Source organism: Culex quinquefasciatus, chromosome 3, assembly GCF_015732765.1.
Source record: "Culex quinquefasciatus strain JHB chromosome 3, VPISU_Cqui_1.0_pri_paternal, whole genome shotgun sequence".
NCBI classification, from domain to species: Eukaryota; Metazoa; Arthropoda; class Insecta; order Diptera; family Culicidae; genus Culex; species Culex quinquefasciatus.
In genome coordinates this window covers 53581167-53592884 of record NC_051863.1, presented here as the reverse complement: position 1 = coordinate 53592884, position 11718 = coordinate 53581167, and the positions used below count along the sequence as shown (strand labels likewise).

Below are 11718 nucleotides of genomic sequence, written 5' to 3'. Positions count from 1 at the left end.
CCATAATCTTGCAATAGTATTAGTGAGTAGCCCCTGTCTGAAAACTAGCCCCCGCATTAGTGTTTGTGAGTAGCCCCTATCTGAAATCGCCTGCTGATGTATTGGTAGGTGAGGCCTACTGTTTACATCTAGCAACGTCAAAACGGTCAAACTTTATTTAAAATGGAAAATTGTTTGCAGCAGCGTGGCGAAAAAAAATGTGTTCTTGTGTTCATATTTGCGTAATTATTGAGTGACGGAAGTGTCGCAGCTACCACCAAATGTCCGTCGTGGTCCGGAAAACGGTGGTTCGTTTAAGATGGAGCACTCTGAATGGTTTTTTGAAATGTAAAACCTCAACCTGCTCGACCTGCACCACTGGCTGAGGCTGATGACGGTTGTTTCGATCCAGATTCGCTGACGGATTGGCTTTGAGGGAACCCGTACTTGAAATTGTCCTCTTTTTAGCCGAAATTCTTGTTATGTTGTCATTTGAACAAAAATCAGAGTGGATCGAAACACGCGGTTCGGTTTGTTGATACAATTTGAGGAATTTGACAGATGCGTTTTTTTTGTTTTCTTCTTTATCTTCTCTTCAGCGTCAGAAGTTTTGGTTTCAAGAAAATGGCCGTCATCACAGGGGCCTGGACAGCGCGCATTTCCGATAGTGCAGCGCGTCGTTTCGAAGCTGGTTTGCCGCGTGTCTTTTTCGGGAATACACGCAATAGTTTTGGGAATATCTAAACCTTGCCTCAGCCATTTTTCAAACTTTTTGTTTTAAAAGTAGGTTTCGTTTAGTGTTAAAGTATTTTTTCGTTGCTTCAGTGTTGCTATTAAAAAAACGTTACTTAATCCACCTTTAGATGGTTGGTGCCTTCCTCGCATGCATAAAGTGAATACACTACACAGCCTCAAAAAAGTGTATAAATAACACTTATTCAATTCAATTCTGTTTATTTCTTTAGTTTTCGTTTACCAATAGTTTTTTTACATGTGCAGTACAGAGTTTTGGGGGATCCTTACAGCTGTGACTAATACATTTATCTCAATGGATGGAAATAAAGTTTGTTGAAAAACGAAACGGAAAACAGGAACACAGGAATAACACTTATTTTTACCAAAATATCTGAGATCCGGCCTCAAAAAAGTGTATTAAAAATACTAAAGTACTTATAACTCAATAAAGGGGAGTCAGATCTTTAATCTTTTAAGATCGTTTGAAAAGTCTTTTGATTACCTATCCAACGATGGGTCGCATGATAGATCCGGACAACTTTTTCATCAAAATATTTGAAATTCGGCCTCAAAAAGTGTATAAATAACACTATAACTTTTCATAGGGTTGTCAGATCATAAAAATTTTTGACGCGTTGGAAAGGCCTTTCAAATACCATTCTAAAAATATATACCATGGCGAGTATTCTTACAAAAACCACACTTTTTACAATCTTTCAATGTTAGCTGAAATCGTTTTTATAGCAAATTTTTTGAAGTACTTTTCTTAACTTCACAATATGAACTAGGGTCTTGTCGACGACGTCTTGTGGGACCCCAAGACGGATCGAATTAGACCAAAACGGTCCAAATCGGTTCAGCCAGTCCGGAGATAATCGTGTTCATATTTTTCGGTGCACGGAATTACAGACATACACACGCACAGACATTTGTTCAGAATTTGATTCTGAGTCGAAAGGTATACGTGAAGGTGGTTCTACGAGGTCGAATAAAGAAGTTCATTTTTCGAGTGATTTTATAGCATTCCCTCATTGCACAGTGGTCCAGATCGCAAAATTAAGTGGAAAATGTATTTTCCGAAAAATGGTTAAGTTTTGGAGCTTTGGTGTCTTCAGAAGAGTTGTTGCAAATGGAAAGGGGCAACTTTTGGTTTGGTTGAAAATTAGGGTGGTTCACGATTAGGGTGATTTTGAAAATCTAACTTTACAGGAATATTTTTGAGATTTTTTTGTGTCTCCTAAAAAGTTGTTGGGCTTGCCAATTCAAGCAACTTTGTCGAAGACACACAAATTTTATCTCGTAATCTACGCCTTCTATGACCAAATTTATAGAAAGCATCTGAGCAAACCTTCAAAAATCAGTTTTTTGAACGTGGCAATTCAGGGTTAAGTTTTAGAGAAAAGTGTTGTTCAGAGCACTTTTAGAGCTCTAAAAAACGAACATTTTTATTAGTTGACATGTTAATTTGGACTTAAGAGTCTAAAGTTACAGCCATTTTAAGGTAAAAAAGAAGCAAATTTAAAACTTAAATATCTCCAAAAGGCGCAAGCCAAATTTTAAGCACTAGGCTGCATTTGAAAGAAGAGATCTAGCACTACAAACCATAGACTAATTAAAGACTAAACACTTCGAACAAAATTTTCCAAAAAGTATGACTCATAAGCTGTGAACCGCGGGTACCACGGTGAACCGCATCGGCTAGCCCCTCGTATGACAGATCGACCTGGCAGCGCTGACTTTTTCGATTTCGTTTTGTGCTGATTTACCCGCGCATCTTGTTTGTTTTTGTTTTGCTTTGTAATCAAGGCAGCAGGCTGCGAAAAAGTCAATCAGCTGTGCAATATGTAATATTTCTTTGGTGAAAGAGCGGGATTTACTAGAGGTCATTCCGGGGAAAATATCATCTCAGTGCATCCCAGAGCTTCCCCGGGATAAGATTGCCGAATATATTCAGGAGGCCGATGCCGGTTCCGCCATGCTCTCGATGGCCTACGCCGGACTCGTTTTGCCCTCGCCCTGTACCGTGCCATGAACGGCGAAAAGAACGTGATCGAGAGTGCGTACGTCCGCTCGGATATTTTCAAGGCCACCTACTTCTCCACGCCGCTGCGCTGATATAAAGTAACCGCGTTTTTGTTTCGGGTTTCGGTTCCGGAATTTTTGTTTGACGACGTTAACTCTGAGGTTGGGAATGCCAAGTTGGCAGTTAATGGCAAAGATCTTGGCCGTGTTGAGGTTTTTAAAGTAGGTGCAGTACGTCGAGGTCTAGATAGCGTCTCTAATGACTTTCTAGCCTCTCAGGGTGAAGATTACGGGTTGGTGGAGGTCGGTTTTGCCCTAGCGGTACTAACCGGAGGCGGCCCGCGTCTAGATACGCCGGCTTTGCTTGGCAAACCCGACGGTGTTCACATGATCGTTTTCTGGGAGAATGACGATTAGAAGTCCGAAATCGATCGAGAGCTGCTTGTTGCCCTCGATGGTGAGGCCCAGTTGCCATTCGAATCGCGGAATGACCTCCTAGCGTAGGCGCGTCCATCTCTCAGCAGACACGCGGAATGTGAATCGCTAGAAATTCGACCACCCTCGAGATTCCCCCTGACGATGGTTCACTCTAGTAATCACCTTCCTCATCCGGAACTTGTTCCGTTTGAATCAAAACAAAAACATAAACAATTACATTGCGCGAAATGTCATGTCCAAGTCAGAGCTGCCAGTTGATAACATTTCGATCTATCATTTTTTACAGTGAACCGGTCGTGCCGAGGGGTCATAAAAAGGTTGAGTCATGGTTCAGAGCCCACTGTGTAGTCTTTTATTAGTCTATGCTACAAACGCTGAAAAAATCTCAGAAGTGTTTTTCTTTAAACTCGAGATATCTTCATTTGAAAAAGTCTAATTTTCAAGGGAAAACCTTATGGGACCACCATAACGAAATTCGAAAATTGTTCAAATACATGTTTTTCCATGTAATTTTGCCCGCTGAATCTGAATCTGCCCTCAGAATTGAGCCAAAGTATCGAAAAATCTAGTTTTGGTCATTTTTTGGGTTTCCATGAAAAATTATCATTTATTTATGTTGCTAATGCTAATGCTTAATATTTCCATACGTCACATAGGAATGATCCCCTTAACAGCCGGAGTGAAATTAGCCCTTTTGTCATTCTTGCTGACGATATCTGTCAACAAACTTGCAAAATCAGTCAACTTGCGGTCAAGTCGTATTTTTTGTTGTTTGTGCGAACGAAAAAGTTTTCCTCAGCCCAAAAACTTGTCAAAATCCCCGAAACCACTTCCGTGCGCACCCCCGTACTATGCAGCAACCCTTCCCGGTTACCCAGCATGGCCCATCGATCGCGAGAGGACAGTTTTTCGTCGTCCTTCCAGCAGCAACAGAAAAAGCTCCGATTTCGTGGTGATTTGGCTCTTCAGTACGGCTTCGCAGGGATGGAGGGCACCGGTTCCGGTGGCGGCAGCGGCAGCACCAGTCGCGTTGAGGACATATTTGCGGAGGACGATCAATCGCGGCGGGGCAATCTTACCGGATCGAGGAACGGAGAAATTGGTGGAACGACTGCAGGGACGGCGGCGGAAGCAAAAGGTGAGAAGAAACGGTGTTGTGGGTAGGGAAAGGGTATTATAGGAAAATTTCTTCTTTTTGAGATGTTGTTTGAGATGACTTCTCTACTTTGACGTTGGTTGCTTTTTTGTGTGATCAGAAAACTAAGCCAAATCAGCTAAAGTTGGGCAGAGGAAACGGAATAAAAAAAAATACTTGGAGGAAGATGGATTCTGCAATATCTTTTGTTTTGGTCGTGTTGTCCGCACCAGGGTGGCACTTAAGCGAACTTAAATATTTTTTAGAATTTTACAAATAAAAAAAAGATTTTTACGAACTAAACCAATTTTGGAGTTTTTTTTTAAAAGGTCCAATAAATCAAATTTTCAGTTTTTACCCTGGGCTTTGTCATAATGAGTGTCATAGGTTTGATGCTTGTTTGGCAAAGAGTATGATTTGATTCGATGTGGAATTAAAATCGAAGTGTTCAGTATATTGCTGAAGCTTCCATTTTTACACATGGACACCACTTCATGCTGCGAGAACCCACTTTGGCGTAGTCTCAGGGCTTAATCGATGGCCGGTAAGCTGTCATCGAGACAAGGAGGTTCTCTGATAGTGGAAATATCACATTTGTACAATGAACCGCTACATATGTGATTTTTCCCTATCTTAATGTGGGTGTCAGGTTAGGATACAGGTTTTTAAAAAATCAGTTTTTGTAGAATTTAGGATTTTAACTATAAATATCAACTGTTTATACTTTGCATTTAGTTATTTAGGGACAAAATTAGTAATAGTGAATTTAGTAATTCTATCAGAATCGGTGATTTTCATTCAAGTTGCATAAAAACCATTCTGATTTGTCAAAATTTCCATAGAGTCTCGATCAATCAATAGTGAAATGATATCGGACTAAATTCGTTGATCTGTTGAACTAACGGTTGTCGGATTATGATTGTATCGACCATTGTTGCGAATCGAGGATCTACTGGAATTCTGACGAACAAATGGTCGTCTCTTTTTCAATTCACGACTTGTAAAATATCAACAGTTATTTTTTTTTTTAAAGAAGCCAGACAGGTTTTAAAAGAAACGTTTTTTGGTTAATAATTAAAATGTCGGGGATTTGAGATAAGAGTAGCTTTTGGATAGGTTGCTTTAAATCTTGTATTCAATTCAAGTTAGGTAGTTATCCGCAAATGAATATTTGGACTTATATGAATAAATGAACATTTTGGACTTATGAATAACACTCAACTGTGCATTTATTCTAGAGTCAGATCCATACAGCGTCAGTGTTTATTTGGTCGAAGTGTACTAATTCATTGGCAGATCTGATTCTAGTTGTAATGTACGACAAGACTACTGACGGACGTGACAGGACGAGGGCCCAGTTTAGAGGTTTCGACATCAACGATGTGCGGCTGGATCACCCTCCCAAAAAAAAAAAAAAAAAAAAAATAAATCAAATTTTCAGTTTTTGCTTTTTGGGTGTTTTTTAATACCCCTGACTCAAAGCGGTTTCAAAACACCCAAAAAGCAAAAACTGTAAATTTGGTTTATTGGACCTTTTTTAAAAAAAACTCCAGAATTTAACAAATTTGGTGAATTTTACAAATTTTACGAAATGGACGAATTTAACGAATTTAACAAATTTTACAATTTTTATCCATTTTTCGAATTTTAAGAATTTTATAAATTGACAAGTTTTACCAATTTAACAAATTCATAGAGTTTGACGAATTTAACGAATTTTACGATTTGTTAAAAATGTCACGAATTTACGAAATTAACGATTTTTTCGAATTTACAAATTTTACGAACTTTACGATTTTTATGAGTTTTGCGAATTTACGAGTTTTACGAACTTAACGAATTTGACGTTTGAAAATTAAAACGAATTATGAATTTACGAATTTTAAACAAATTACGAACATTACTAATTTACAAATTTTACGCACTTAGGCCGATGCAAATATTTTTCAAAGTTTTTGTCCCTCGGCTCGGGCCGGGTTCGAGGGGGTGGCAAAAAAATAAAAAAAATAAAAATAATGAAATAACAAGCCATAGTTTCAACATTTGCACGGAAAACTTGTTTTAAAATTCATTTTACACTAGTTCAGTTGTTTTGCAAGCATTAGTTTTCAAAAAATGTAAAATTTGACGAAAACCAAAATTTTTGCGAAAAAAAACTTTTTGCGATAATAAACATCGAAAATTTTCAAAAATTCAAATGATTTTTAAATCAACCGAAACATGCTAAAAATGATTCTAAGCGCAGGGAAATGCATTCAAAATTAATTTCAACTGATTGCACTTAAATTTTCATTGAAATATTAGAGTTTTTTGAAAAAATATTTTTTTTGCCCCCTGATTTTTTGAGCCAACTTTGAAGGGGGACAAAACTTAAAATAAAATTTGTACCAGCCTTATCGTATTTTAAGAATTTTATGAATTTACGATTTTTGCGAATTTTACGAATTGGTCAAAATTTAGCAAATTTGACGAATTTCAATATTTTTTCGAACTTTACGAATTTTACTGATTCTACGAATTTTACAAATTCTATTAATTTTACGAATTTTACAATTTTTTTCAAATTTCATGAAATTTACGACTATTACGAGTTCTGTAAATTTTACGAATTTGTTAAATTATTATTATTGTAGGATTGTTATGATTTTTTCAAATTTTGCGAATTTTACGAGCTTCACGAATGTTACAAATTTTACTAATTGTACAAATTTTACCAATTTTTCGAATGTTACTAACTTTTTGAATTCTACGAAATTTAATACGAATTTTAATAATTTTACTAATTTTAACGATTTTTTATATCAAAGAATTTCATGAATTCTACGAATTTTACGAATTCAACGAATTTTACAAATGTCACGAATTTAATTAATGTTTTCAAATTAACGAATATTACGGGTTCAACAAATTTTACAAATTTTACGAATTTTACAAATTTTACGAATTTGACAAATTTTACGAATTTTACAAATTTTACGAATTTTAAGATTTTTATGATGAATTTTTACGAAATTTACTAATTTTACGGACTTAATGGATTTTACGAATTTTACGAGTTTTACGAATTTTATTTTTTTTCGATTTTTATGAATTTTGCGAATATAAGAGTTTTACGAATTTTACAACTTATACGAATTGAATGAATTTTGCGAATTTTACGAACTTTACTGCCGTTCTACGCATAATGGTCCCATGTTCAAAAAAGTGCAACTGAGAAAAACGCTATTGAAATTTTTCGACCGATCTCTGTGTTTCTACGCATAATTGTCCCGTGGGTTCCTATCCATCCAATGTGTCCCTAATCGCCCCAGTTAGTAGTTTATCACTCCTATTTATGATCCTCTTGCTATACAATAGGTAAACAAGGCATAATGCTTCGTTAAACTAATGATTCTATGAGAGAAAATACTTGGTGGGACAATTATGCGTAGAAGTGTAACGATGGGACAAACAGTACTAGATTTTATGTGTTTTTCTAAAAGTATACGACAAACTAAACTAAAAAATGTCAAAAAGTCAAAATCGTCTAAAAATGACATGGGACAATTATGCGTAGAACGGCAGTTTACGAATTGGAAGTTTTTTTAAAAAATTTTTTTTGCAGTTTTACAAATTTTACATTTTTTATAAATTTTGCTAATTTTACGAATTTTGAAAATTAAAATTAATTTTCTGAATTAACGAACTTTATTAATTTGCGAATTCTTCGAAATTTACAAATTTAACTAATTTAAAAATTTTACAAACTTATCGAATTTTATAAATTTACGAGTTTTACGAATTTTACGAAGCGGATTTTTTTTAAATAGCAAATTTGACGAATTTTATGATTTATACAAATTTTGAGAATTTTACTCGATTGACGAATTTTACTGATTATAATTTTTTTTATGAATTTTACTAATTTTACGAGTTTTACTAATTGTACAATATTTACCAACTTTCAGTGTTTTAATATTTTTTTCGAATTTTGGAATTTTACGATTTTTTTGAATTCTACGAATTTTACAACTTTAACAATTTTTTCCAAATTTAAAGAGTTTTGCAAATATTTAAAATTTTACGAACTTGACAAATTTTACAAATTATTCGAATTGTACAATTTTTATTAATTTATTAATTTTATGAATTTTTAAAATTTTCCAATTTTTACGAAATTCCACGAATGTTACCAATTTTACAAATATTACGAGCTTTACAAATTTTACAAATTTTACAAATTTTACAAATTTTACAAATTTTACAAATTTTACAAATTTTACAAATTTTACAAATTTTACAAATTTTACAAATTTTACAAATTTTACAAATTTTACAAATTTTACAAATTTTACAAATTTTACAAATTTTACAAATTTTACAAATTTTACAAATATAACAAATTTTACAAATATAACAAATTTTACAAATTTTACAAATTTTACAAATTTTACAAATTTTACAAATTTTACAAATTTTACAAATTTTACAAATTTTACAAATTTTACAAATTTTACAAATTTTACAAATTTTACAAATTTTACAAATTTTACAAATTTTACAAATTTTACAAATTTTACAAATTTTACAAATTTTACAAATTTTTTAAATTTTACAAATTTTACAAATTTTACAAATTTTACAAATTTTACAAATTTTACAAATTTTACAAATTTTACAAATTTTACAAATTTTACAAATTTTACAAATTTTACAAATTTTACAAATTTTACAAATTTTACAAATTTTACAAATTTTACAAATTTTACAAATTTTACAAATTTTACAAATTTTACAAATTTTACAAATTTTACAAATTTTACAAATTTTACAAATTTTACAAATTTTATAAATTTTACAAATTTTACAATTTTACAAATTTTTGCAAATTTTACAAATTTTACAAATTTTACAAATTTTACAAATTTTACAAATTTTACAAATTTTACAAATTTTACAAATTTTACAAATTTTACAAATTTTACAAATTTTACAAATTTTACAAATTTTACAAATTTTACAAATTTTACAAATTTTACAAATTTTACAAATTTTACGTTTATTGACAAATTTCTTTCCAGACCCTCCCAGCAAGAGCAGCCTGTACGACTTCTTCCGCATCGAGCTGACCCGTGGGTACGTGCTGGAGCACGACGAGGAGCGTTACTCGGCACGGCGCGAAAAGATCTACTCGTTCATGAAGATCCCGCGCGAGCTGGAGGGCTTCATGGCGTACGGAGTGCTGCAGTGTGCGGACTCGTTTCTGTACATCTACACGTTTCTGCCGATTCGGTTCGTGATGGCACTGTGGGCACTGGTGACGCGTCCTCTGGCGCGGTGCTTGGGCCGGCGGAGACCAAGCCAGCGGCGGCTGCTGACGCCGGCGGAGATTTGTGACTTGCTGAAGGCTACCATTTGGATCGTTTGCAGCTGGGCGATGTTTTACGTGGACACGAACATGCTGTACCATTTGATCAAGAGTCAGTCGATCATCAAGCTGTACATCTTTTACAATATGCTGGAGGTGGGGGATCGGCTGCTGTCGGCTTTTGGGCAGGACACGATCGATGCGCTGTTTTGGACGGCGACCGAGCCGAAGGACAGCAAGAAGCAGCATTTGGGGACGATTCCGCACTTGCTGTTTGCCATCATCTACGTTACGATTCACAGTGCCTTGGTGATGTTCCAGGCGACGTCGTTGAACGTGGCGATCAACTCGAATAACAAGGGCCTGCTGACGATCATGATGTCGAACAACTTTGTGGAGTTGAAGGGCAGTGTGTTTAAGAAGTTTGACAAGAATAATTTGTTCCAGTTGAGTTGTAGCGACGTGAGGGAGCGATTCCACCTGACGATCCTGATGTTGATTGTGCTGATTCAAACGATGAAGGAGTTCAGTTGGAAATCGGAACAGTTCTTCGTGATGATCCCGGATTGTATGTACGTAATGTTGGTGGAACTGTTTGTGGACTGGATTAAGCATGCGTTCATTACGCGGTTCAACGAAATCCCCGTCGACGTGTACCGAGAGTATACGACCAGTTTGGCGTACGACATGACCCAAACCCGCCAAAAGCACGCCTTCTCCGACCACTCGGACCTGGTCGCTCGCCGAATGGGCTTCATCCCGTTCCCGCTCGGAGTCGTCCTCGTGAAAGCCCTCTACCACGCTCTCTCGTTCGACAATGCTGCCTCAATCGTACTCTTCATCTTAGCTTACGGAGTCCTTCTCTCCTGCCGCGTCCTCAACACCGTGTGCACCCTCGGCAAGGCGTGCGACCTCATGAAGAAGCACCAGGACGAGAAGAACCTACTCAACAGCCAACAAAACAGCGGCCCCGCCACTTCAACACCCATCCAACGAAGCGCCTCCAAACTAACCTCCGACATTGCGACCTCCCCAATCCACCACGCACCCACCCTGGCCACCCCCATCCAGCGATCGCAAACCGTCGAGTGCGTCACAATCCCTCAAATCAAAACCCCGTCCAGCGCGGACGACGACGAGGACAGCGTCATCCGGGAACCGTCCGCTCTCGGCGCCACCGCCCTCTTCTCCAACAGTGACGTAGATCTGGACGACGTCAAGTTGAACGACAAGTTCCTGAACGGCGTCGGTTCGTCTCCCGAGGACAACGGACGGCAGGACGAAAATCTAGCCCGGAGCGTGCCGGATTTGCAGCAGGAGGCGGGTGGCGCTGGCGGTGGTGGCGCCGGGGATGCGTCCTCGTCCGGTGAAGGGGATAGCTTTGCGTCGTACCAGGGACTGCACCATCGAACGCACAAGCGGTCCGAGTCGGAGCCGTCGATTCAGCTGGATCCGGAACGAGGGGGAGGAGGGGGGACGTGAGAGGTGGCGGGAGAGGGGAGTTTAGAAGACTAGAGAAGCACACCAAAGGCTGGCACATTGTTTTGTATTGTTTTTCGTTTTGCGGTTTCACACTTGCTTCGAAGGCTGCGTTTCGATTTGTTTTCGTCGATGAAAAAGCAGCAGTACTCTCGTACCGAATTAGCCTGTAGAATAAGCATTGGTTTTTAATGTTATCTATTTTTTTGTAAATAATAAATCAAAGATTTGCTTATTGACGCTAATCGTGGAAGAGAACTTTGATTTCAAATAAACTAAAAAGAAAATATCTGAGATACATGGTAATGCATTTTCGAAATTCGATAAAAGAGGAAAGTGGGGCAAGAAATGTTCTGATAACACAAAATCCTCCCGTTCACTCGCGAGCACAAATCAGACGTGGCGCATATCTGATGTATTTCTACCGTTTGTCACTATCAAACCAATCGATACTGAAAACTTTCTCTTCTACAAGCCTTCTCTCCTTCTGATCGGCTCGAGCTTGCTCGACCTGATTGTGCATTGTCGCTCCAAGTCTATTCGAAATAGTCCGCAATTGATTATAGAGCAATTCTCTACAAAA

General features: G+C 37.0%; 1 protein-coding gene across 1 annotated transcript; it reads left to right on the top strand.

The window, feature by feature from the left end:
* The first annotated feature begins 3882 nt into the window (after positions 1–3882).
* On the top strand, positions 3883–11385 carry LOC119768854 (protein TAPT1 homolog). Its single transcript, XM_038260313.1, has 2 exons — positions 3883–4312; positions 9370–11385. Exons 1-2 carry the CDS (start codon positions 4054–4056, stop codon positions 11136–11138), a joined length of 2028 nt encoding a protein of 675 aa, XP_038116241.1. The 5' UTR covers positions 3883–4053; the 3' UTR covers positions 11139–11385.
* Positions 11386–11718: the final 333 nt, after the last annotated feature.